Raw genomic sequence first — 26,884 nt, forward strand, 5'->3', positions numbered from 1 at the left:
CTAATCTGACGGGGGAGACCCGCTGTGTGACGAGTCGAAGGGGGAAGGGGTGATAGGGGGAAGAGGTGAGAGGAGGACGGGGTGCGAGACAGTCTCACACAACTTCAAAGAGACTACTTGACAATAGTTACAAACACTGATCAAAGGACATACATCAAAGGGCTAATTTGATTGACATCAAAGGCTTATAACACACCGGTGCACACACCACACCTACATGTTATAACACCTCCCAACTTACATCAAAGGACAGACATCAAAGGGCTAATTTGATTAGACAACAAGGGGTCAGACATCAATGGCTAATTAGATTATTCACAACAAAGGATCTACTACAATGGGGAGTTAACACCTACATGTTACAAAACACCTCACCCCTCACATCAAAGGATAGACATCAAAGGGTAATTAGATTAGACAACAAAGGGGGCAGACATCAAAGGCTAATTAGATTATACAACACAGGATCTACTACAACAGGGGATATCACCACCTACATGTCACAAACACCTCACCCCTCACATCAAAGGATAGACAACAAAGGGATCAGACATCAAAGGCTAATTAGATTACACAACAAAGGATCTACTACAATGGGGGAATATCACACCTACATGTGATAACACCTCGAACAAAGGGGCTCATTAACATAATTAGGGGGTGGGACTTAGCATAAGTAGTAGTACTGATAGGGCAGGTGTGACCTGTCACTTTTTATGCATACTAATGTGATTGAAGGGGCATTTGTAATACTACTTCCGTGAAAGGCGAGGCTGCGTATTTCCCATGTAGAAAGTTTAAGGCTCATCATCATGACGCATCGTTCACCGTAAAAGGCTTCAAAGACTGGAAGCATGCTTACAAAAGGACACGGGTCTTAGCAAACACAGCTCTTCCAAGGAACATTTTGTGTGTGAGAAATTGTGGAGAGAAAAACAAATGTGCATCGAGACTGGTCAGGAAATCACAACTCTTGTCAACAAAGATCAGCTGGCTCGTAACAGATATCACTTGGGCTCCATTATTGACATTGGAAAAAATAAATAAATGAAATCACCATAAAAAAGTCAAATCAAAGCAATATTCTTTCAGTCTCAGTTTCTTACAAATACTGAAACATGAAACCAGAACACAATCAAAAGTCACCTTCATACTGTCTAATTACGCTTTCTTTATACATTTTCTGAAACATCAAAATGTTCTTACAGCCCTTTAAATCATTCGGCAAAGAATTCCACTTCTTTACTCAAGAGACACATCTGCTTTAAAGCAGTACGTGCAAACGTGCGGTCACCACTAGATGCACTTTAACACAGGGGTATCCTCTCTTGCACTTTGTGTATCCATGCTGCTATGTTGTTTTGCCATGTCATAAATACTTGTGTATTCTGCTCTTGCTCTTTTGCACTTTTCTTGTATTTCATGTATTTGTATCTGCTATGTTTGTAAATGTCATGTTCTTAATGTTTGATGTGAGGGACTGCGGATGGAAAGTAGCTCAAAGCTAAATCCGGCATATTTACGCTTGGCACATTTATAGTTTTAAGTGTTCATTAAAGTGCAATGTCCCTACCAAATAAACCATTACAATAAATAAACTAACTGAAGCTTAGAATGTAATCTCCTCCTATGATGCTCAGCCTCTGAAATTAAAACTAATGTGTTTTGTATATTCTCTGGCAGTATTCTGTTGTTTGCTTTATGCATAACTAAAGCCGTCTGTAATTCTATTACATCTTTAAATGTTAACAGCCTTGACTCAATAAACGGTTTGTTTGTTCTCTAGGTTGAACATTATGCAACATTCTCACAGCTTTTCTCTGTAATGTAATGAAAGGTTTTAAATGACTCATCGAGGTGTATATATGAGTCTATGAGTCAGCTGCATGCTGGCTCTGCTTGCTTGATGTGTAGCGTCGCTGTTCATCCATGGTGCGGCGTTACTTTTGTGCCTCTATCCTGAACACGCTATGAAACATTTTGAGGATAGGAAATGTTATTGAGCGCGCAATTTAACATGATGTAAGTTTAGAAAACAATGTTCCTGTTAGAAATAACTCCAGGTTTAATAATCTGTTCAGAGTGAAACAGGGTTTTAATGTCAGAGATGATGCAGAAACAATCCACTGATAATCTGGAACTTTAACTTTGATCAGATGTTGAACAACTCCTTCATCTCCCTCACAGCTCATCAGTACTGACAGCATCTCCACTGACTCATGGAGCACAGAGTGAGTCTGTGGAGTCTCAAACACTCTCCCTCACACATTCACCTTCTCTCTGTTACTCTGATCAATATTCAGTCATTAGCAAAAACGGAACAAATAACAATAACATTGTATTTGTTCAAATTCAGAAAATCATAAACACAAACAGATCAATATGAACTGCAGTCAGTGAACTGACCTGAGAGCCTCCAGTCTGCAGTTTGGACTCTTTAGTCCAGAACTCAGCAGCTCCACTTCTGAATCCTGCAGAATGTAGTTACAAAGGCCCAGATCTCTCAGATGGGAGGTGTCAGACTTCAGAGCTGAGGCCAAGACTTCACAGTGAGGCCCTGAGAGTTCATAGTGTCCAGAGCCAGTAAGTCTATAATAAAACATATATTACAACATGTGTTAAAAAAGAGGAAACATTATATTAACATCAAGCATTTGATGAAAAAGATTTGACATGTTCTGAAAGACATTTGCTGTTAGTCCATTTAATATAATATATAATAATATATGATAATAGAGTGTAATGAGTTGTCAGTGTGATCTGATCACATGTCTGTGCTCCTGCTGTCACTGACTGTTACCAAAAGAAACAGAAATTAAATGAATCACTTGACAATATTAGAGATGTACATATTTAAATGTTAGTTAATATGTGGATGTGAATGATGGATGAAGGATGCTTTGGCTTCTCTGAGCATCTGAACATTTATTGTGCACACAAACACAATTAACAAACCAATAAAGTTTCAATATGTTCAACTTGATAGCATCAGATGTTCCCAGTATATCAGCATTAACACATAACTCTGTTATTGGTGGGAAATTATATAGATCTGATTTTAAACTCTAACACATTGAGATAAAAACGTGTTTAATGATAAAGAAACTACTAGAAAGTAATCATTAAAAAATGGGTTGTTGCTACACTTAAGGTTTGGAGGGAAGCCTGTCGTAATCAAAAACGATATGAAGATGTAATCTTCTTGAAAGAAATGAACTGATCAAGACTTCCCTCCTCACAAACTGAACAAAGACCACCACATGTTGAAACTATGGGCTTCTAAGGGCTTGAGGACATTTGGACAAATGTTCGGTGATAAAGACGTGAAGTCCTTTGAACAGCTTTCGTTACAATATGATTTACTCAAATACCATTTATTCACATTCTTCCAAGTGAGGAGTTATCTTTCCGGCATTTAAAAAAAAAGATCTTTTCAAGACATCAAGCCATTAATAAAATACATGCTTACAGTTTATGACCCTGGAGTGGAAACAACATTTCTAACTCAGATGGTTCAAATATTACATTAAGAAATCAAGATGAACACAGTATTATTAATGTAACAAATACATGGGGAAATGAATGATCCTGCAATATGCCAGAAGCAGATTGGGAACAAATGTGCAGAAACATTCAGAACACAACCAACTCAAACTACTGGAAAGAAAACACATGAAGCTTTTAAGTCCATCCTTTAAGACACCCCAGATTCAAAGTGAACACAAACAAACCCTCACTTCAAAATGCTGGAGAGAATGCGCTGAGCAGAAACCAGACACATATATTCTGGGCCTGTGATGTGTTGGGAGACTTCTGGGAAACAGTTTGAAGAGAAATGTCCAATATCTTGTTCTCTCAACAAAAACCCATTGTCCCTATCACTGGGGAAACACCAGAGGAGATACAGAAAGATTCCTATCTATTTCTGGTCATTAGAAAAGCCATCATCAAACTAATGATGAGGAATTGTCTAAAAGATAATAACTAAACTCACAATGGAATAACTTAGTAAATGAAATCTATGTAACGGAGAAAACAACTAGATTAGAAACCAAATGCATATCTTTGAGGAAAGGTGGGAGGAATGGGTCAGTATAGAACAATACAGTGAATATAATTAATGTATACCTGAGTATTCATAATGTATTCATAATGTATCCATTCTTTTATTTGTAATATTATTAATACTATTATCTTATGTCTTTTCTGATTTCTCATCTGTTATGTAGTTCATCTTGTACTTAGATGTGTTTATTTGGTTATGTATGCTTTGTGAATATTTTCTTAAAAAGCAAAGAAAAAAGCAAAGAAAGTAATAATAACATGTTTCTGTGATAACTGTAAGTCCTGCTGTGTGGTGTGATCACATGCTGAGAAAGCTCTCAAGTCCTTCATGTGTTTGACATGTCGCCTCCATCACTCAATATGAAGAGAGGAACGCTTCAGTTTAACTATTATTATAAATAAATAGAAGAACAGTGTTGGCTTTATTTTGCTCTCAGTATTGAAACAGCAGAAATGTTATCGTGTTTATTTGAATAATTAAACTCCTGATCCACATTAGTTTATAAAGTTAATCACATCTGGACTTACTTGAACTTCCTGCAGTTCCTCACAGATGGAATCAGTCTGCCTCGTCCCTCATCTGATGTGTTGTACTGATTCAGGTCCAACTCATCCAGAACCTCCTCTGACATCTGCAGCATGTAGGCCAGAGCAGAGCAGTGGATCACAGAGAGTCTCTCCTCTGATCTGTTCCCTGACTTCAGGAACTCTGTGATCTCCTGATGTACTGAGAGGTCCTTCATCTCTGTCAGACAGTGGAAGATGTTGATCATCCTGTCAGGAGAGAATTGATAACTGCTCATCTTCTTCAGGTTGCTGATGGCTCTCTGGATGGTTTCTGGTCTGTTGTCTGTGCGACCCAGCAGGCCTCCTAACAGTCTCTGGTTGGACTCCAGAGAGAGGCCGTGGAGAAAGCGGACAAACAGGTCCAGGTGGCCATTTTCACTTTGGAGGGATTTCTCCATGACTCCCTGCAGGAAGACATCCAGGGATGGGTAATCCTGATCTCTCTTCAGGAAGTCCTTCAATACCTCTCTGTCTCTGTTGGTGTAACAGTGCAACACGTAGACTGCAGCCAGAAACTCCTGAATGCTCAGATGAACAAAGCAGAAGACTGTTTTCTGGAAGATCACACTCTCTCTTTTGAAGATCTGTGTACAAACTCCTGAGTGCACCAAGGCCTCGGTGACATCAAGACCACAGCGCTGCAGGTCTTCTTGGTAGAACATGATGTCTCCTTTCTCCAGATGTTCAAACGCCAGCCTCCCCAGCTTCAGAAGAAGCTCCCTGTCAGCCTCCGTCAGCTGCTGTGGACTCGTCTCATGTCCCTCTTCATACTTCTGCTTCTTCTCCTTCTTCTTCTTCTCCGTCAGCTGCTGTGGACTCGTCTCATGTCCCTCTTCATACTTCTGCTTCTTCCTCTTGGTCTGGACCAGCAGGAAGTGTGAGTACATGTCAGTGAGGGTCTGGGGCAGCTCTCCTCTCTGGTCTGTAGTCAACATGTGGTCCAGAACTGCAGCAGTGATCCAGCAGAAGACTGGGATCAGACACATGATGTGGAGGCTCCTGGAGCTCTTGATGTGAGAGATGATTCTGCTGGACAGGTCTTCATCACTCCATCTCCTCCTGAAGTACTCCTCCTTCTGGGCGTCAGTGAAGCCTCGTACTTCTGTTACCCTGTCCACACACTCAGGAGGGATCTGATTGGCCGCTGCAGGTCTGGAAGTTATCCAGACGAGAGCCGAGGGAAGCAGCTTCCCCCTGATGAGGTTTGTCAGCAGCACGTTGACTGAGGACTGCTGAGAGACATCAGACACAACCTCATTGTTTCTGAAGTCCAGAGAAAGTCTGCTTTCATCCAGGCCGTCAAAGATGAGCAGCACTTTGCAGACAGCCAGCTGCTCTGCTGTGACCTTCTGTAAGGTTGGATGGAAAACATGGAGCAGCCTGAGAAGACTGTACTGCTCACCTTTGATCAGGTTCAGCTCCCTGAAGGAGAGCGGGATCACCAGACTGACATCTTGGTTTCCCAAACCCTCGGCCCAGTCCAGAGTGAACTTCTGCACTGAGAAGGTTTTTCCAACTCCAGCGACTCCGTTGGTCAGGACCGCTCTGATGAGAGTCTGTTGGTCAGGTAAGGCTTTAAAGATGTCCTGGCACTTGATTGGAGTGTCATGGAGGGGCTTCTTCTCGGAAGCTGTCTCCAGCTGCCTCACCTCATGTTGGGTATTAACCTCTTCACTCTGGCCTTGTGTGATGTAGAGCTCAGTGAAGATCCTGTTGAGGAGGGTTTCACTTTGATCAGTTCCTTCAGTCACACGTTCACATCTCCTCCTCAGACTGAGCCTATGTTCATCTAAAACCTCCTGCAGACCACTATCTGCTGGAAGAGAAGGAAACAGGAGAGAATGAGGGAAATGCTCTGAGAATCTAATTATAACAATAAAACAACAACAAACAGACTGAGTTTAAATGTTTTATAAACAGCTTACTGTCTGTGCTCTACAACAGTATACCTGTTCAAACACACATGAACCAGGAAGAGGAATAAGACGCTGCATGTGTTCGGCCTCTTACCTCGTACAGAGCTGGTCTGACTGGCTGTCTGCAGTCCAGCTCTGGTTCTGGATCTTTCTCCACACTGGGGACAGGAGGGGTCTCCTGATGGAGGTCTCTGCTCCCAGTATGAGGTGATGCACTGTCTGCAGAACCAGTGTCCACAGCTGGTAGAGACTGGATCCTTCAGGACGTCCTGACACAGAGCACAGCTGGACAGCTGCTCCTCCACAGGAACACCACTCTTCCTCTTCCCTCTGTGGAGATGAACACATCCTTTACAGCACGTCACATTAGAGGAGCTGATTCTCACCAATGGGCAGAGCGTCACAAACGTCTCTCTCAAGACTCTTCTCCTCCAGTAGGACTCAGGTGAGGGTGTTGCACTTTTCCTTGTTCATGTGATGTTTTGGTGTTGTTGTTGTTGTTGTTTTGTTTTGTTTCTTTCCGTTAACTGTCGAGTGGGAACTCAGTATTTTTGTTAGTAAGTGTTTGTGTTTCTCTTGTTATCCTACGATGCTGTGATGTGTGGCTGTGAATAAGAACATATGAAGGACAGACCATCTGTTTCTATTTCTTTAGAAAGGGGCAGGTCATATCAGATTATTTTCTTCTCCCAGCTCCTTTTCGGTCGATGGTGTGTTCATAGAGACATGTTTTGTAAATATTTGTTATACATTAAGTTGTGCATACCATGAACGGAACAAATACAAATGAAATGAAATGAAAGATGAAATGTGTCACGCTGCACGAATACGCAGGTGACATGAATTTCACCTCTTCACTTTCTTGGTGTCTCCAGGCACGGATCTGGGTCTTTGCATTGACTCTACATGTAATCACACAAAGCTCTGTTATATCTGCTAATGCTAAACACAACCAGCTCACCAGGTTATCACTATCATTAATAAACATCTTTAAAATAAACATCATAAACATGCCCAAGTAGTAAATAATGTGTTGGACGATATATTTAGTTTCTAGTGAGTATTTATCAATATCTTTGCCATTTAAAACCTTTTGATGCCACTGATACAATGATGCTATAAATGCATATTGAAATATCCTCAAATAATGTTAGCTTGCTGAACTCTGCTGCCTTTGTTCTGTACTATACTGCACACATGATATTATTAAAGAACAGTTTAATATATTAGATTATATAAGAACTGGATCCTCTTCAGGTCAGGTTACAGCAGAAACTCTTACTCTGTGTCTGAGGGTCCAGGTTCATTACTGAAGGTTATAGAACTAAGGAATTAAGGACACTTATGTGAATGTTAAGTGATGTACTTATTATGTGGGCCATAATAATATGTGAGAAATCTTCGTTTTCTTGGACCTTGATGTGAAGTTAAGATTTTTGATAAGCTTTAGGTATTGCAATTTCACACGTGTACAAAAGTATAGCTTAATTCAACTGATGAGGGCTAAGTGAATAAATGTAAGCGATGTGATGCAAGTAGCTCTTGGCCACTTTCATTTTTTGAAAGTAGCTCTCAGATGAAGAAAGGTTGGAGACCCCTGGTTTAAGGTGTTAGAGAAGGCGGGGCTTGGGAGGAGGCTAGTGGGATGGATTAGGAGAGTTTATGGTGGAGCAGTTAGTTGTGTAAAGGTGAATGGGATTTTAACTAATGTGTTTAGGATAGGGAGGTCAGTCCGGCAAGGACGCCCTCTCTCTGCGATGCTGTATGCGTTGCCAGCGGAGCCACTGGCGGGCCTGCTGCAGCAGAATGAGGATGTGAAGGGAGTGGAGGTACCGGGGGAACGTGTGGTGTATCAGTATGAGGATGTGAAGGGAGTGGAGGTACCGGGGGAACGTGTGGTGTATCAGTATGAGGATGTGAAGGGAGTGGAGGTACCGAGGGAACGTGTGGTGTATCAGTATGAGGATGTGAAGGGAGTGGAGGTACCGGGGGAACGTGTGGTGTATCAGAATGAGGATGTGAAGGGAGTGGAGGTACCGGGGGAACGTGTGGTGTATCAGTATGAGGATGTAAGGGGAGTGGAGGTACCGGGGGAACGTGTGGTGTATCAGTATGAGGATGTGAAGGGAGTGGAGGTACCGGAGGGGGGAACGGTGGTGTAAATCAGTATGAGGATGTGAATGGAGTGGGAGGTACCGGGGGAACGTGTGGTGTATCAGAATGAGGATGGTGAAGGGAGTGGAGGTACCGGTGGGAACGTGTGGTGTATCAGAATGAGATGTGAGGGAGTGGAGGTAACCGGGGGGAACGGTGGTGTAGCAGTATGAGGATGTGAAGGGAGTGGAGGTACCGGGGGGAACGTGTGGTGTATCAGAATGAGGATGTGAAGGGAGTGGAGGTACCGGTGGGAACAGGTGTGGGTGTATCAGAATGAGGATGTGAAGGGAGTGGAGGTACCCGGGGGGAACGTGGTGGTGTATCAGTATGAGGATGTGAAGGGAGTGGAGGTACCGGGGGGAACGTGTGGTGTATCAGTATGAGGATGTGAAGGGAGTGGAGGTACCGGGGGAACGTGTGGTGTATCAGTATGAGGATGTGAAGGGAGTGGAGGTACCGGGGGAACGTGTGGTGTATCAGTATGAGGATGTGAAGGGAGTGGAGGTACCGGGGGAACGTGTGGTGTATCAGTATGCTGATGACACGACAGTTCAGGATATGGGGAGCATCAAAGGAGTGTTTGATAGTGTGGATCTATATAGTAGGGCTTCAGGTGCGAGGGTAAACATAGAGGAATCAGAATGTATGGTCTTAGGGAAGGGAAGTGTGGGGAGAGTAGAAATAGGTCTGAAGAAAAACAAAGAGTACTTTAGAGTGCTAGGGGTTCATGTAGGAACAGCAGATAGAGAGGGTAGGGATGTTCAGTTTGAAAGTAAATGCTGTTAAAAAGACATTGAGAGTTTGGAAAAGAAGGAAACTGAATTTAAGGGGAAAGGTCATTGTTATTAATGGGTTAATTAAGAGTACGTTAGTTTATGTAATGAATGTTTTGGATGTTCCAGAAAGGATAATAAAATAAATTAATAAATTGGTGAGTGACTTTATTTGGGACGGGGGAGGGGTTAGGAGGCTAGGGAGGTTTTGGAGAATGAATACAAGGATGGAGGATTAAAGTTAATACATTTAGAAAGGAAACTAAAAACAATGAGAGTTCAAATGATGATAAAGTATTTAAATAAAAAGGATGACCATATATGGAAGGTGTTTTTGAGGGATGTGTTAATAGTGGTATTTTGATGAGCTTTAAGAAAGGGGGGATGAGTGAGTTTCAGAGGGAAGTGGTGAGTGCATGGGGGGGGGGGGGGGGGGGTTGTTGAATGTGAGACATGAATGTGTGAGCGCAAAACAAGTGTGGAAGCAACCCATCTTCCTGAATCAAAGGAATGTGAAGGAGCAGAAGGTCGTCTTCACTTTGCCGATGTGGAGGGCGGGGTTCAGAGTTGTGAGGGATTTAAGAGAATGTGAGAAGACCGGCAGCAGAGAAAGTATGGGGGAAAGTGGTGAATGGGAAAGATGTGAAAAATATATGGATGAATTTGAGAGTGAAAGGTAATAGTGTGGAGTGCGAGCTATTTGATTTCCTGTTAAGGCACAACAGGATCTTCAATCATTTAGTGATAAGTATGTTTGATAGTGAGGTGAAGAAAGAATGTGATGTATGTAGGGTGGGAGTGGGGAATTGTATGCATGCATTTGTTGAATGCAGTAAATTAAGGGTGGTCTTTGTCAGAATAAAAGAAATGATAGGCAGATGTTGGAATGAAAGGTTGATAAAGTGTTTGGACTGGAAGGAGCTATGGCTGTTTGGTGTGAATGGGAGATGAGTGAGTGCAATGTTGGTCTCCTGAATGTTTGTTTGAGTCATGCAAGACATGCAGTTAAATTAAAAAGACATATTGCACATTATGAGGGGAGGATGGAAGAAGTATGGGACATAATGAAAAGGACGATAAAAAGAGACATTGGACTGTTATTTATAAGGAACGGAGGTTTTTGTGCAGGATTATGTGGAAGGTTGCTCATTGATTGAAGTTAATGATGGAAAGCTAAGATTTCATTTTGAAATATGTTGATTGTGTTTTGTAATGTTTTTCCCTTTTAGGAGTTAGGATTACTGGGATGTGAATCCATTTATTTTCTTCTTTTTGTTTGTTTGATCTGTTTTGTTTTGGCTTGAATGAAAGGCCATGGAGTCCCTTTCTTTGAGGGCTCTTTTATATGAATTATGTTATAAAAATGTAAATTATGTATTTTTATAATAAAAGATCATTTAAAAAAATCACGCCCGATCACGCCCGATCTCGGAAGCTGAGCAGGGTCGGGCCGGGTCAGTACTTGGATGGGAGACCGCCTGGGAATACCCGGTGCTGTAAGCTTTTTTTAAAGTGTTTTATTATATTTATTGGTGTATAAAAATGTATTAAATAAAAAGACTGGAGAGAAACATGAAAGCTTGACTCTGTGCTTAAATCCACCTCTGTTTGTCCGCTCCAAGACCCTCAAAGGACGGACTCTGGACCTCTAGCATGTCTCCCTGACATGTGCACTTAGGTTATTTCCATCATCCATGAAAACACCCCAGTAAATCCACAATTCAAAATCTGTATCAGCTCCGTTGTATGGAGGAAAAAAGAGAGGGTTGTGTTTTCTGACACTTGGTGAGTTCCCTGGAACACCGGGGACACATATTGATGTATAAAAGACGTACAAATGTGCATTTTGCATGATAGGTCCCCTTTAAATGTTTTTATTTTTCAACCTAAGAGATGTCTTCCTTCATTTTCATCAACAAATGATGTCACAGGAGTTTAGGCTTTGGGAGTTATGGCAGGTTTAAAAAAAAATGTTTAGGCTCCAAGATGGCAGCACGTTGATTTGTTTCTGTCTCTGTTAGTCTCATTCTCGTTGTTTTTTTGGCATTAACTACCTCTTGTGCATACTGACATTTTAAAAAAATTATTTAGCTTTTTAGACCCGTTTTTAAATTGGTCTGCTGCGCTTTTAAAAACGTTTTAAAAGCTTTTAAAAGTTTTTGGGCTGTTTTGCGTCGTTTTGTGCCGGTGCCTCGCTGTGACTGGATTGTTTGCTCTCTGCCTGAGCTGTCGCTCTTTCGGACTGTGGATTGCTGTCTGTCCTACCGTGCTGTCGGGGGCTGGTCGACCTGAGCTGCTGATCGACCTGAGCTGCTAGGACCTGAGCTGCGGATCCTGAATTGGGTGTGTTGCAGCTCAATGTTGCCTAAAGCTACCCTTGTGTTCGCTTTTTTCCTGGGATTAATTGTCAGCCCGCATGTCTGCAAAACTGACGGATTGCCTCCCAGCGATGCCTCTGTTCACTTCGTACATTCGGATGGTGGAACCTCTGGAGCGCTGACTCCATCGGATAGTTTTTACCAAAAGCTGACGTTTCATGGCACGAAATGCGCTCTCCCGTATGCCCTTTTGACTCTGGACTCGCTAATATCGAAGGATCGGAGCAGCCCCGCCCCTCTGAGGAGTGACGCGTCCAGAGCACATGTGAAAAAATCATCTTCCAGACTGTTAATATTGTTACTGCTATTACTCTCTGGTAACGTTAACATTAACCCTGGTCCTGAGTGTTTCTCTGCTTCCTTGCATCATTTGCCATCTCCGAATGAGTTTAGCTGTAGGCAAGGATTGGGTTTTCTGCATGTTAATGCTAGAAGCCTAGTGCCCAAATTAGATGTTTTCAAGACCTGGTTTTTAGTTGCTAAGCCTGATATTGTTGTAGTTTCTGAAACCTGGTTAAAACCGTCTGTCACTGACACTGTTATTCACATTGATGGATATAATGTATTCAGAGCGGATCGTAAGGGCAGAGCTGGTGGTGTTGCAATATACACTGCTGAGAAACTACAGTGCTCTGTCCTTCACTCAATTTCAATTCCAAGGCAATTTGAGTTGCTAGCAGTCCAAATAACTATAGCAAATGCTCCTCTCACTGTTATTGGCTGTTATAGGCCTCCATCGGCCATCATGGATGCAACTACTAGCCTTACTGAATTGTTGTCTAAGTTTTCTTCTGAAATCATTTTATTGGGTGATTTAAATTGGGACTGGTTAAGTGATAAATCTTCACAGTTTAAGCAGGTTTGTGATTCTTTGAACTTAACTCAGTTTATTGATAGTCCCACTAGAATAAACACTGCCAAACCCAATAACGATACCCTTATAGATGTCATTCTAACATATGCAGCTCATAAGTATGTGTCTGTTGGTGTTTTTCCTAATGATATCAGTGACCATTGCACTATCGCTTGCGTTAGGTGCACTAAGTTGCCCAAAGCCAAGGGCCTTATTGTGCTCAGGCGCTGCTTCAAACACTTCTCTGAGCAGGCTTTCCTACACGATCTGGCGGAGGTTAAATGGCACTTCACAGCGTTAATTCCATCTGTTGATGTTGCCGTCCAATTTTTTATTGATCATTTTTTATCGATTATTAATAGACATGCCCCCCTTAGAAAATTCAGAGTTAAGAATAGGAACACTCCATGGTTTACTAGAGAACTATCTGATCTCATTCATGATCGAAATAAGCAATAGTCCTTAGCTAGAAAGTCTAACACTAGTGATGACTGGCTTCTTTTTCGTGTCCTCAGAAATAAATGTTCTGCCCTTATTAAAAAAGCTAAAGCTGATTTCTATCTAAGGTTAACCACTGATTGTTTTAATGACCATTCCAAATTCTGGAAAACAATTAAATCACTTCAGAACAAGAAGGTTTCTAGTTTCCCACAAAAACTGAAGGTCAGTGATTCTTTTATTTCAGATTCAGATGGTATGTCTAATGCCTTTAATGCTCACTTCAAAAAGGCTGGTCACATTTTTGATGAGCAAAGTCATGACTCTCTAAATGGTCGTACTCACAGCCATAGTCAAGAGTTGAACTCCCCTGTTTTTGATTTCGCTTATTTCTCGGTCTCTGAAGTCTTACAGGGTTTGCACTCGATTGATCCTAAAAAGTCTGCCGGGCCTGACGGCCTCGACCCGTTCTTTTTAAAAATTGCAGCTCAGATTATAGCACAACCAGTAACTGATATTTGTAATCTCTCCCTGTCCACTCACACACTGCCAGCTGTGTGGAAGCAAGCTCTGGTATCGCCCCTCTTGAAAGCAGGTGATCCCACGGAGTTGATTAACTATCGTCCTATCTCAAATCTTTCTGTGTTATCAAAGATTCTTGAGTCCCTAGTTTCTACTCAGCTAAAACTTTTTTTAAATTCACACAACATCCTTAACCCTATGCAATCTGGATTCAGATCAAAGCACAGTACTGTGACTGCCAGTCTGAAAGTCTTAGACGATATTAAGGCTGCTTTGGATAAGAAATCAGTTTGTGTTGCATTGTTTATTGACCTAGCCAAAGCATTTGACACTGTAGATCACCACATTATGTCTAATGTTATGTTGGTGTCTCGTTTCGGTCACAATGCCATTTGCTGGTTTCAGAGTTATCTAACCGACCGTACTCAATGCATCAGGTTGGGTAGTACTGTCTCTGACCCTGTCACCTTGGAGAAGGGAGTTCCACAGGGCTCTATCTTGGGGCCCTTGCTCTTTTATTATATGTAAACAATATTTGTAATCAGATGCAATTTTCTACCTATCATATGTATGCTGATGACACTATTGTATATTCATGTGCTCCTTCTCTGGATATGGCCGTTTCCAATTTAAAATCAGATTTTATCACGCTGCAGCGTGCACTTCTTGATTCTAAACTGCTATTGAACAGTAAGAAAACCAAAGCAATGGTTTTTGCTCCCAAGTCAGCGTCCTCCTCTTGCCTCTCCATTGACACCCTTGATGGCGTTTCTGTTGAGTTTGTTGATACCTACAAATATCTGGGCTTTTGGTTGGACAGTAATCTGAACTTTAAACACCATATTGAAGTTTTAACAAAGAAATTGAAATTCACTCTTGGCTTCCTTTTCAGATTTAAATGTTGTTTTTCAATTTCATCCCGTAAAAGGTTGGTCTCAGGCTTATTCCTGTCCCAGCTGGACTACGGTGATACCATTTATAGATTTGCCTGTCCCACTGTTTTGGCCAAACTTGACCCACTTTACCATGCTGCACTGCGTTATATATCAAATGCACCCTATAGGACTCATCATTGCACACTGTATAGCCTAACTGGATGGTCCTCACTTACTATGCGTAGGATGCAGCACTGGTTTTTATTAATGTATAAAGCCATTTTAGGTAAGCTTCCACTCTACATATGTGTCAGATTTGCCCCAGTTTGTGACTCTCACAACCTCAGATCCAGTGCCTGGATACGGGTCCAGGTTCCTACTGTACGGACTGAGGCTGGAAAAAGGAGTCTTTCTTATTATGGTCCTTGGTCTTGGAATGACCTTCAATCAAGCCTCACACTGAGGGCACTTGTCTCTATATCATGTTTTAAATTGAAGTTGTCTGAAGTCCTCACCACCAGCTGCTCTTGCAGTAACAAGTAGTGTACCTTTCTTATTGTCCTAATGTGCACAATGTCGTGACTGCTTTTTCGTCTTTTGTTTTCTTTGTTATGTTCTCTGTATTTTATATGTTTGTGTTATGTGTAACGTTGCTGCCTTCTTGGCCAGGTCAGCATTGAAAATGAGATTTTATCTCAATGTTTTTATCTGGTTAAATAAAGGTTAAATAAAAAAAAAAGGCGGATTTCAAGCTCTCCACTCTGTTTTGAGATCAAAGCTCTCTAGACTTAACGAGCGGCGCACACTAATGTTAAAATCTGAAGAAGGCCTCTTTACCAAGCTCCAAACTAAGTTAAATATTTCAAAAAGTGTAAAAGATATCAAAAAGCTGAATGCAGGTTTAATAGCTGAATGTCTTGTGAGCGTTTTAAAGTTGGAAAGAAGTCTCTAGCTGAAGGTATGTGGAAGGAGTAGCATTTAGCACACGGTGTAGCTAAAAGAGGATTTGAAGGCTCCTCCCATTGGGTTACATTGTAAAAATAAAAGTTTAAAAAGCTGAATATTATAAAAAGCGTAAATAAGAAAATAAGAAAAGTCATAGCAGTCATGTCCTGAAGGAGTTGAACATTTTAATATTTGAATGCTTTCTGTAGCTATAAGTATGCTGAAGCAGTTAAACAGCAAACATTGGTTGAAATAAATTGAAGAATAAAGATTTGAAGAACAATAGTCTGTTGCTCAGCATTCACACTAATTATCAGATAACATAAAAACTGGATCCTCTCCAGGTCAGGTTACAGCAGAAACTCTTACTTTGTGTCTGAGGGTCCAGGTTCATTACTGGAGTTTAGAGGTTGACCTATAGACCAGTCACTCTTCAGAGACAGACAGCTGGGGACTGGAGACTCTGCTCTCTGTCTGTGGAAACAACACATGTTTTAAACATCATTAGTTCATTCAGAGAGCACATTTTGACTTCTGTCTGTATGTAGATTATTTACTATCGCTGATGACGCCAGGGATCAAGAGTTTAAACCAACCTGGTCTCACCAGAATGCGTGACTCCACCACGACTCCTTAACACCGCATTGCGTGGTGGAGTCACGAACTCCGCTACATTTACGTGTCTGCACCACGCAAACAACCCCAATGTAAAGTGAATGAGGCTCCTTTGTCGTGGTGCACACACGCATTTCTACAACATCCAGCAGTGAGCTTTTATTCTATAAAACGTTTTTAAAATCTACTTTATAGCTTGTAGTAACTCACGAGAGGCTTCTTTTATTAGGGTCTGAGACCATAGGTCGGCGAAGACCCTATTGAAATCGGTCGCGCAGCGACCGATAAACCTGCGAAAAACACATAAAAACAGGGAAAACGACCGGCAAAAGCACAGAAAAGGTTCGGAAATAGTAACGGCAGATAGTCCGCGCGAGCCCAGTCACGTGGGCGAAAACAGGGAAAAAGACGGGTAAAAGCCCATTAAAAGTGGCCTAAATCAGACAGTAGGTAGCCCACGCGAACCTAGTCACATGGGCGCCCCCACAACATATGTGAAAACTCACCAAATTGTGCACGCGCGTCAGAATTGGTGCAACTTCAGATGTGTAATTGGTTCCGGAACTTTGAGTCAAAAATTGCGTAGGCCACGCTCACTTCCGTTTTTAACGTAAACTCCCCCACTTTAACTTTCACGTAAACTAACGAAACTCGCTACGCATATCTAGGGTGCGGAGACAAACCAAAAAGCCTCTTGGAGGGGTATAAAATAACGTACAGGAAGCCGGCCATTTTGAATTTGGCGTCGGAAAAATGCGATCTATCGCGTTTTTCGTCCTCCGCACGAAATCTATCTTCTCCCAGGGACTTTATCCGTACGACTCAAAATTCGTCGGGTAGCGTCTCGAGACATGGGCAATTCAAAGTTATCACGGAAGTTTCTTTCTTTCGCACGGCGTAGCCGTGATTTGGCGCCAAAGTTCGCGTTCGCTTGATGCTAGGCGATCCCTCGCCATGGAACACGATGATGTCATAACACCAACTGACATACTCAGAACGCCACCAAACTTCACATGATGGTTAAGACTGCGGCCCTGAACAGCTCTACGTCAAATTTGATGTTACTTAATATGGCGTTACCATGGCAACGCATCCCTCGCCATAAAACACAATGTTGTCTTAAGTCAATGGAAAATGGTCCAAACTGCACCACAAATCAGATGATGGCTAATGGTCCGGCCCTCAACAGCTCTATGCCAATTCTGGGATGTCATCATATGCCGTTTCCATGGCAACGCATCCCTCGCCATAAAACACGGTGTCGCTGTAACTCCAATGGACACGGTCCCATCGTCCCCCAATCTTCACTTTTATATCACCGGCACCAGACTTCAGATGATGGCTAATGGTCCGGCCCTGAACAGCTCTACGCCAATTATGGGATGTCATCATATGCCGTTGCCATGGTGACAGATCCCTCGCCATGAAACACAGTGTTGTCATAACTCGATGGAAAATGGTCCAAACTGCACCAGACTTCAGATGACAGTTAATGGTCCGGCCCTCAACACCTCAATATGACAATAGTGACTTTTCCTCAAAAGCTGTTGCCATGGCAATGCATCCCTCACCGTTAAGCACGATATTGCTATAACTCCTGTGTAAATGGTAAAAAACTGTTCAAATTTCACATGTGTGCTAACCGTCAAGCCCTCGAGACATATATGTGTCAGTTTTGAGATTTCGTCAAATGTCGTTGCTATGGTAGCAAAATGGTCGCCGTGAAACACAGTTTTCTCATAATTCCAGTTAACATGCTCCAAACGACACACAACTTTACAGGTTTGATAACGATGCAGCCATCAACACATCTAAGCGTATTATGGGGTGTCATCAAATTCCGTTGCCATGGCGACAGATCACTCGCCATCAAACACAATGTTTATGATACTGCTGTAAATCCCATGTACGTTGTCCGATCGGCCTGAAACTTCCCACGTTTGCCAACGGCCGAGTCCTCGAGACACCTACACACACACCTCGACGTGCGGACAACAGCCTGCGGAGCGTCGAAGACCCGCTCAATGCTGCTTGCAGCTTTAATTTTATTTGTATTCATAATAATTTTTATTTTTCGTCAGAATGTATTATGGTGCATTATTTACCAATGTTTGTTCTCAAAAAACAGTGCATTGTGTGCAATACAACTGTGATTTTTATTAAATGAGTTAGTTTTTAAGGAAGGCCAGAGCTTCAGCTGTGTCAAATAGATTGTTCCCTTTAGTTAACGTTATTTAAAAGATAATTATATTCCTATTTGATCATGTCCCCTTTATTGTATTACGGACCCAAAGAGCTGAGCGTCCATTCCCATTGGATAACGGAGGATTTTACACCCGGAAGTAAGTATTCTCCTTACTGTCGATTGATTTTACAGTGATATCTGCACTACTCATCAACTCAAAAACACCAGATTATCCTTGTTAATTACACAACATTGATTGGTTTAAATTGTGTATAATGCTTTTGTAATTTTCCCCTTCGATTCGGAAAAACAAATATTTGTTCAGAGTTTAGGATGGCCGAAGACACTACACTACCCAGAATCCTCAGCTATTGTTCCGCTTTGCCTCAAGTTCTGTGATTGGTTGACCTCCAACTGCATTCCATATGAAAAAACGTTTCGTAAAAGATCAAATCATACTTTATTCAGCAGTGCTTGCTTTACTCTTTGAAAGTTATCACATGAATGCATTGTAATGAATGGTTTGGCTGCATTAAACATTACACATCTGTCGTAGTTCTTTATTTATCTACAGAGATCGGGGTTGCGGTCGAATAGTCCATTTAGCTTAGGAACCTTCCTAACGGAGTGAAATGACCTGGAAGTCCCTCAGTGGCAGCCATGATAAGTGCTGTTCGAATTCTCTAAATTAAAAGGAAAGGAGGTTTCAAACTTCCTTTATAACCTCATTTAGCTTAGGAACCACTGGACCTCCCTAACCGAAAGGAGAGGAGAAAATGCTGCCCCACAATGCCTTGCGGCCGCAGCATTTGCCGTCACACAACAGTCGGCCGTTCACGGAAACAACCGATTATGAACGAGAAATGATATCATGAAAGTTACGGTGCTTATTAAGCATTTTAAAACGTATGTGGTAAGTTGCCAAAGTGCTTTGTTTTGAACGTTCATCAGTATTATAATCAAAAAGAGAAATATGAACGTTAGTTTTTACTGAAATGATCAAATAAAGTCAACATTTCACAGTCTTTACTGAGCTGTGTGGGGTTTGTTCAACCGTTCTATTTTAATTTCACAATAAAGTTAGTAGTAATAATTTGTTTTGACATTATTGTTTTTTATTAACTACTAGACCGCTGGGTCATGTTAAGACCATCTTTTCTGTGTTGCTGTGGGTTTTTTACATCGCTTTTGTGTTACAAATATCAAAACAATAACAGAATATATCCGTCGTAAACTAAACCAGAAACAGCAGTATATTTTATTTTGTTAACACTGTAAACTTGACAGCTTTTTAACCCGCACCTCCTACTGGTTAAAGCACGTTATTACACGTTTAGAGTAATTGCAATGCAGGTAGATTGGGTTGCTTTTTAATGACTGTTTTAAAATGCCTTTTTCTTAATGTCTTTCATTTTTGTAAAGCACTTTTGAATGTGTTATATTTGATGAAAACATTTAAATATTAAGAGTACATACTCTTAATATAGTGGGAAAGTGGAAGGTCAATGATATAAATAATATAGAATAGAAAATATCAAGAAGATACTGTAAGTGATCTCTACAATAAAACAGTTTAGTGCCTGATAGGAGGATGTGCAAAACAGACAAACTAATAAGGCTTTATTTAAACATTAAAGAATACTTTAGGTTAAGGTCTTCTTTTAAATAAGAAAAAAGCTTTGGGGGTATCTACCAAGCGGCAAACTCTGGGGAAGAGCCGGGACGCCAATACGGAAGTGCCACAAACTGCAGTTCATATATTGGCCGATAGGCGCTGACTGCAGAAAGGAGCAATTTCCATAGACCCCCATGTTAAAATGCCCAATTTTACAGCCTAAAAAAACATGTTTCTACCCATGGATCCAATAAATATTATTATAGATATAGTTAGATTCCACCTTCATGATTATGAATCTGAGTGAATTGTTTTCTAACATGACCCTTTTATTTATATTAGGTCTTAAAGTGTTTGCATAAATTAGGGCATGGTCACATTGAGTGACAGCTCTGTCAAGTCACTGCTGCTGTTAGCTTCTTGTCTCTCTGCTAGCTGCTCCGTCTCCGTGAAGCTACAGGGACTCTGCCTGCCCAGTTCATCCAGGGAACACAACTTGACCCCGGTCGTGTTTGTTTGTTCTTCATGCTTATATATCGGACTATTGTGACTCGCTCTGCGGTTAAAACAGACGGTGCATGAATGCGGTTTTGCGGTAAGTGAAATTCGAGGACTTTATTTATGTGTTTATGATTTTAATCAGCTACGTAATGAATGTGTTAGCGTGTAAGCGAGTGGTAGCTACATCGGTGCTAACAATGCTATTCGTAGCCTCCAACTTAAAACCATAGACCGTATATATAAAGGTTAAAATAGACAAGTGTTAAGCGTTAAGTGGGATAATACTGTAGAACAAACGGCTTCTGTTTGAGGTTGATAAAATAAGGTCATCCTTGTAACTTAGAGAGATATTTTATTATGTAGGTAGGAACTTTATGCATCGCTAAGGTTAATTTAAATTGGCTATGCTCGAGTATGTAGACAAGCTAATGTCGAAGTAGTGTATGTGAAATCAACCTCACAATAAGATGTGTGTATATTACAATTATTAATGTCATATTTCAAGATGATTACTTCGATATTACAATATGGTTGGTTGAGCTGGAGTTCATTATTGAGCTTACACGTTAACGTCACAGTCATCTGAAGAACGAACCCAAACCTTGTTGTTTTTATTAATTGCATTACCAAATTGGTATCAAATAAACAGTAAGCATTGGTAACACAACTTCCAAAGTTACAGTAAAATAAAAAGGACCCTAACTCGGACAATACACAATCCAACATGTTCAACAGAAGAGAATAAGTTATATTGTTTGTACACATGGTGCTTTACATATATATCTGTTTGTTTAAAGTTTCCAGGTGATGCAGACAGGCTGGACCAGAGAGTGAGAGACAGAACTGGACTCCTCACAGCAGTGAACTTCAGCACAGGTACAAAGACTCTTTTTTCATACTGTACAAAGAATCAAGAAAGATATTGGTTTAAATAAATTAAGTATTGACTTTAATACACTGATATACATTCCATTAAACAATACTAAATACTAGATCACCTACACATCAGTGAAGTTGAGGGTTTTTTCCATGCAAAGGGTTACATTTAGATGTTAACAAGCAATATGACTGTCAGCTTTCTAATTTAAGGTATTGAAGGCAAAGCTATTTAACGCATAGTGACAACTGCTATTTATCTCTCAATATTGTCTGTAAAAAACGTGGTAAAAGTTATTCTTTCAGTGAGAGAACAGAGCAAGCTTCTACAGTTGCACTACGTTTTGATAACAGTTCAATATTATTTTGATAATAAAATATATTTCAATGTTGATGAATGTCATACTGTTCATTCATAATCTGATTGTCTTTATAGCTCAATGTTGAAAAAAAAAAAAAACATATAAAATAATTATATCTACAGCCCCTAAACACACAAACACACCGCTTTCATAAATAACACAATAATAATATGTTTTATGTTTCCTGTAATTTTTGTTAGGAAAGGACATGCCTGAAAGACACGACTCAGCTTCTCCTCCTTCTCTGAGGGTCAAGAAGAACATCCAAGAGGAAAATTAAAAGCTGATGTTATGAGATGTTAAGACCAGTACAGGACATTCACTAAGAAACTATTTTTATTGTGAAAACAAATTCAGCTGATCGAATGCACCTATTTCCACATCTACACTCCATCAGCTGATTAATTCTATTTGCCTCACTTCATGAGCTTCACAACATGTACCTTGTACCGCAGAGTTTGCAACGCAAATAAATGGGGCCAATCTTCAGTCGGATGTGAATGTGTAATCTAACATTTTCAGTAAGAATAATGGACAAAAGGAGTGCAAATACAAATTCAATTTATTGAAATGTGAACCAAAGGTTAATCAAACATGTTTTAAATAAAAAAGCACATATGGACAGAAGGTGTAAACCTATTAAATGTATAAGTAAACACATTTAGTCAAATAAAGTGACAGACAAGGCCTGTGCATGGGCTCCTCCATCAGGCCTGGTCCTCCTCGCAGAGGAAAGACCCTCAGTCCTCTCCGGCCAAACCAACAGACAGGACGTCCATCACACGGAGGTTTCTCCCTGAAGTCTCTGCAGCTCTCTGGACACCACGCTGTCTCAATCCGTCCACACTGAATATGAGAGGGGAAAAATGAAAATAATAAATGCTTTAGACAATAAGAAATATAAAGTTGACTGTTGAGTTGCTCAGCTTTTTTAGATTGTCAATACTATTACTGTATAACTAATATCTCAGGTTAAGAGGCACATTCAAATAAAGATTGGTCTTTAAATACATTTTGTCTTTTGAATTGTTTGTCTAAAGTCAAGGATCTAGAACTGGTACTTCTAGTTTTAATGATACAGTCTGGTTATAATGCTGTTTGGAGGAGGCCTCACAGGTAAGAGCACTAACTAGCTATCATCACATGCACCTTAGCTTAACTTAAATGTATTAAACGTATAATTAAGTGATGGCAAAATATAAATAACTAATGTCATGCAAACATATTAATATTTGCTTGATTCCAGTGTTGCATTTAGCACATTGCATACAAACGTTAAGGGATTTTAAGATTCTGAAGTATTATGCTAAAAACTCAACTTAGATTATTATTTATAGTTTTGCTGAATAGTCTCATGTCCGCTTACCTTAGAAACGTAAAATGTGACGGCAGTGTGCAGATGGGGAGCATGTTAGCTTAGCTTGGTAGCTTGAGCTAGCTCTGTTACTTCCCAGCTGGAGGCAGAAGGTCCCGCCTCGGCTCCGCCTCTTTGCCCTTATTTGGAGCAGGCGGGAGTGGAACTCTGACGTCACTGTCGAGCCGTTAGTGGCCGACTCCGCCTACTAAGGGCTTCTCGGCAACTCTGCAGAATCCTATGGGTGACGTCACGGACCCTACGTCCATTTATATATACAGTCTATGGTATCTACAGATATTAAGCCTGACAAAGTACTTAACGTCTAATATATTGCATGGTTTATTTTGGAACTTGACAATCAACTTTCCTGCAATGTTAACTATGTTGAAGCACTTATTTTAACTGATATTATACATATTAATTATACTCTTATAAGATGTATGTAGATAGTATAAGAAATGTGCAGAATATGTTTAATGGTGGAGGTACACAGATATTGATAGATGTCTTGTAATGCCCTGTTGAGGAACCTGTGACCCAAGTTTTTCATTCATTGCATAACTACACCGTAGTTGTGTATATGATATGTCAATGAACCTTAGAAAATCTTGAAATCTTGAAAGGGATGTGCAATATAGCCCTTATATACAGTTTTTAATTAACTATTAGTAGAGAATAACGAGTAATGAATATGCTTTAGGGATCTGCAGATAAATATTTAGTCTTCTCAAGCACCCACTACCAAATATCTCGCCTGATTGTTGGCTGAATTCACTGAATTTTACTCAGGTGTAACTAAAGTCTGATTTAAGGGTTGTTTATATTTCACATCATTAATCCAAATCTGTAAAGTAACTAAAATAAATGTACATGTTCTAAGCACATGGTGTAGTCCCATAGCTGAGGATTCTGGGTAGTGTAGTGTCTTCTGCCATCCACACACTCCGAAAAAATATTTGTTTCTCCAAATCGAAAGGGGAAAATACAAAAGCATTGTACACAATTTAAACCAATCAATGTTGTGTAATTAACAAGGATAATCTGGTGTTTTTGAGTTGATGAGTAGTGCAGATATCACTGTAAGTAAAATCAATGGACAGTAAGGAGAATACTTACTTCCGGGTGTAAAATGCTCTGTTATCCAATGGGAATGGACGCTCAGCTCTTTGGGTCCGTAATACAATAAAGGGGACTTGATCAAATAGGAATATAATTATCTTTTAAATAACGTTAACTAAAGGGAACAATCTATTTGACACAGCTGAAGCTCTGGCCTTCCTTAAAAACGAACTAATTTAATAAAAATCACAGTTGTATTGCACACAATGCACTGTTTTTTGAGAACAAACATTGGTAAATAATGCACCATAATACATTCTGACGGAAAAAAAAAAATTATTGGTGCAGACACGTAAATGTAGCAAAGTTCGTGACTCCACCACGCAATGCGATGTTAAGGAGTCGTGGTGGAGTCACGCATCCTGGTGAGACCAGGTTGGTTTAAACTTTGTTACTGTACTGTTACTTATGGCGCATCTCCACCATGGAACGCGGTTTAAGCGTGCCGCGTCGTGCCGGGCCCGTTTTTGGTTGCGTTTCCACTATGCCTAGTGCCGGCCCGGGGCTACTTTTTCACCTTTTTTCTGGCCCGACAAAATCGTGGTTCTATCGGGGACAACAAGCGGGCCAACAACCGGGCTGAATATGCTAAACTAGTGACGGCAAGGGGGCTACAACTACAATAAGATGAACATATTTGACCGTGATTTAATTGTAATACACGTTTCAAAATGATGCCGAAGTAACAACATACTGATACCGGTTAGTAAAAACCATGAATTAATGCTTTGACAAGTTTGAAGACAGACGGCAGGCGAAACACCTTTTAAAATGCGTGTTTTCTAAATGGAGATCGGCTAAGCTAACGCAGTATATGCTCCGACCGTCCACACTCACAACAACGGCCTACAGACATAAATAAAGCAGCGACTGTATTCTCCATGACACAGACAGTCTGTGGTTTGTACTTGTTTAACTTTTGTCTAGTTTCTGAACATATATGAGGAGCTGTGAGCTCTGAGTGCTAACAGCTAACGGCTGTGTTGTTTTTCTGGGGTTCTCATTGAAGATGACGTCACGGCTCCGCCTACACTGCGTTACTATAGATACTACCCCAGTTCCTAAACTGTAATGGAAACGCAGCATGAAGTGAGCCGGGCCTAACAAGGCCTAACAAAACCGTACTAAGCCTGCGGTGGAAATGCGCCATAAGTTTCTTTACTGCGATCATTAAAGAACAGGTTAGATTATCAGATAACATAAAAACTGGATCCTCTTCAGGTCAGGTTACAGCAGAAACTCTTACTTTGTGTCTGAGGGTCCAGGTTCATTCCTGAAGTCTGGAGGTTCCTGTTTAGACCAGTCACTCTTCAGAGACAGACAGCTGGAGACTGAAGATGTGTCCTCTTCCTCATCTTTAAAACCACTCATCTTCTCCAGTCTGAGAGATAAACCAGTAACACTGGACACACACACACACACACACACACACACACACACACACACACACACACACACACACACACACACACACACACACACACACACACACACACACACACACACACACACACACACACACACACACACACACCATAATAATAAACTTGTGTTATGATATTAGGGTCATGCAGAGTCAGACAGCTACCCCTTAAGAGAGAGAGAGAGAGAGAGAGAGAGAGAGAGAGAGAGAGAGAGAGAGAGAGAGAGAGAGAGAGAGAGAGAGAGGGTGGTGGCGCGTGCATGTGTGTGTGCGCATGAGAGAGTGAGCGAGCGGTGGTGTGTGTTTTTGAAGTGAACGAAACAGCAGCAAAGGTCTGTCGAGTGTCTTCAAAGTTAGACCTGTAACAAAGACCTTAATAAATGCAACGGCCTCCCAAAGAAGAGCTCGCCTGTCTGCCTTATTGAAAAGTGGGTTATTGAACCCGAAGTTTGTTGCTTCGGCCCTGGAAGACTGCAGAGAGTCCCCCCTGTTTCCTCCACTACGGTCTGGGAGCCGACAGGAAAGTTTAACACTTGGTTCAAATACATCAAATCAGTCAGACTTCAGACAGGCCGCTCCCCATTTTGACTGCGCTGGGCTGTCGCATGTTATGTTGCTTTGATGAATCAGAAAACAGGAAATAATAAAGTTTACACCACTTGTAGAAGTCTCTTTGGACTCTAGGACGCTGATGTTCTGACTTCCAGTAAAACAGAGTAAATAATGTGTTAGAAAGCAGATCCTGGTGTTAACACTCACCCTGTTGTCCTCCTGCTCCGTCAAGCTGTAAAATGGCATCTTTTAACTTCCCTTCCTGTCTGCAGCCCCTCCTCTTGATTCATAACCAGCCTCATCAGCTGAACCAGTTCACACACAGGGACTATGTTCAGTGAGATGGAAATAGAGCTCAAAACAAGCTCAACAAAGTTATTTAAATAAACATATTAATACCACAGTGTGAAAATCACCCAGTAAACATCCTGCATTCAAAACCTCACTTAAAGGTCCCCTATTATACTGTTTTTCATCAATATATCACAGGTCCAGATATATACAGAACATGTCTCTGAAGTGTTTGGGTGTGTATCATGGGAGAGTTAAGACTTAGAGTGACATCAGCGGGCAGAGCGGCAGAGGGAGTCCGCTGTTAGAGCCATGAAGACGGATTAAAAGAACGAGCAAACCAGCCTCTCGTGTTCTTGTTTATTTTCTTATTATCAGATATCTCTGCACCCCATCCTCCTGTCAGCTGCCCCGTGCTCAGGCTGGATCAACGTGATGACGTATCAGTGGCGGAATGTCACTCAGTATTTTTACTCAAATACCTGAGTACATTATGAGG

General features: G+C 41.0%; 1 protein-coding gene across 1 annotated transcript; it reads right to left on the reverse strand.

The window, feature by feature from the left end:
• On the reverse strand, positions 1-26,466 carry LOC117487506 (protein NLRC3-like). The gene is made up of 9 exons (XM_034136140.1): positions 26,302-26,466; positions 25,366-25,521; positions 15,859-15,963; positions 6,819-6,878; positions 6,572-6,581; positions 5,450-6,431; positions 4,594-5,395; positions 2,413-2,589; positions 1-22 (listed from the first exon to the last, which is right to left on the reverse strand). Exons 2-9 carry the CDS (start codon positions 25,488-25,490, stop codon positions 1-3), a joined length of 2,283 nt encoding a protein of 760 aa, XP_033992031.1. The 5' UTR covers positions 25,491-25,521; positions 26,302-26,466.
• Between the last annotated feature and the right edge of the window lie 418 nt (positions 26,467-26,884).

Source organism: Trematomus bernacchii, unplaced genomic scaffold (genome assembly GCF_902827165.1).
Source record: "Trematomus bernacchii unplaced genomic scaffold, fTreBer1.1, whole genome shotgun sequence".
Taxonomy (NCBI): domain Eukaryota; kingdom Metazoa; phylum Chordata; class Actinopteri; order Perciformes; family Nototheniidae; genus Trematomus; species Trematomus bernacchii.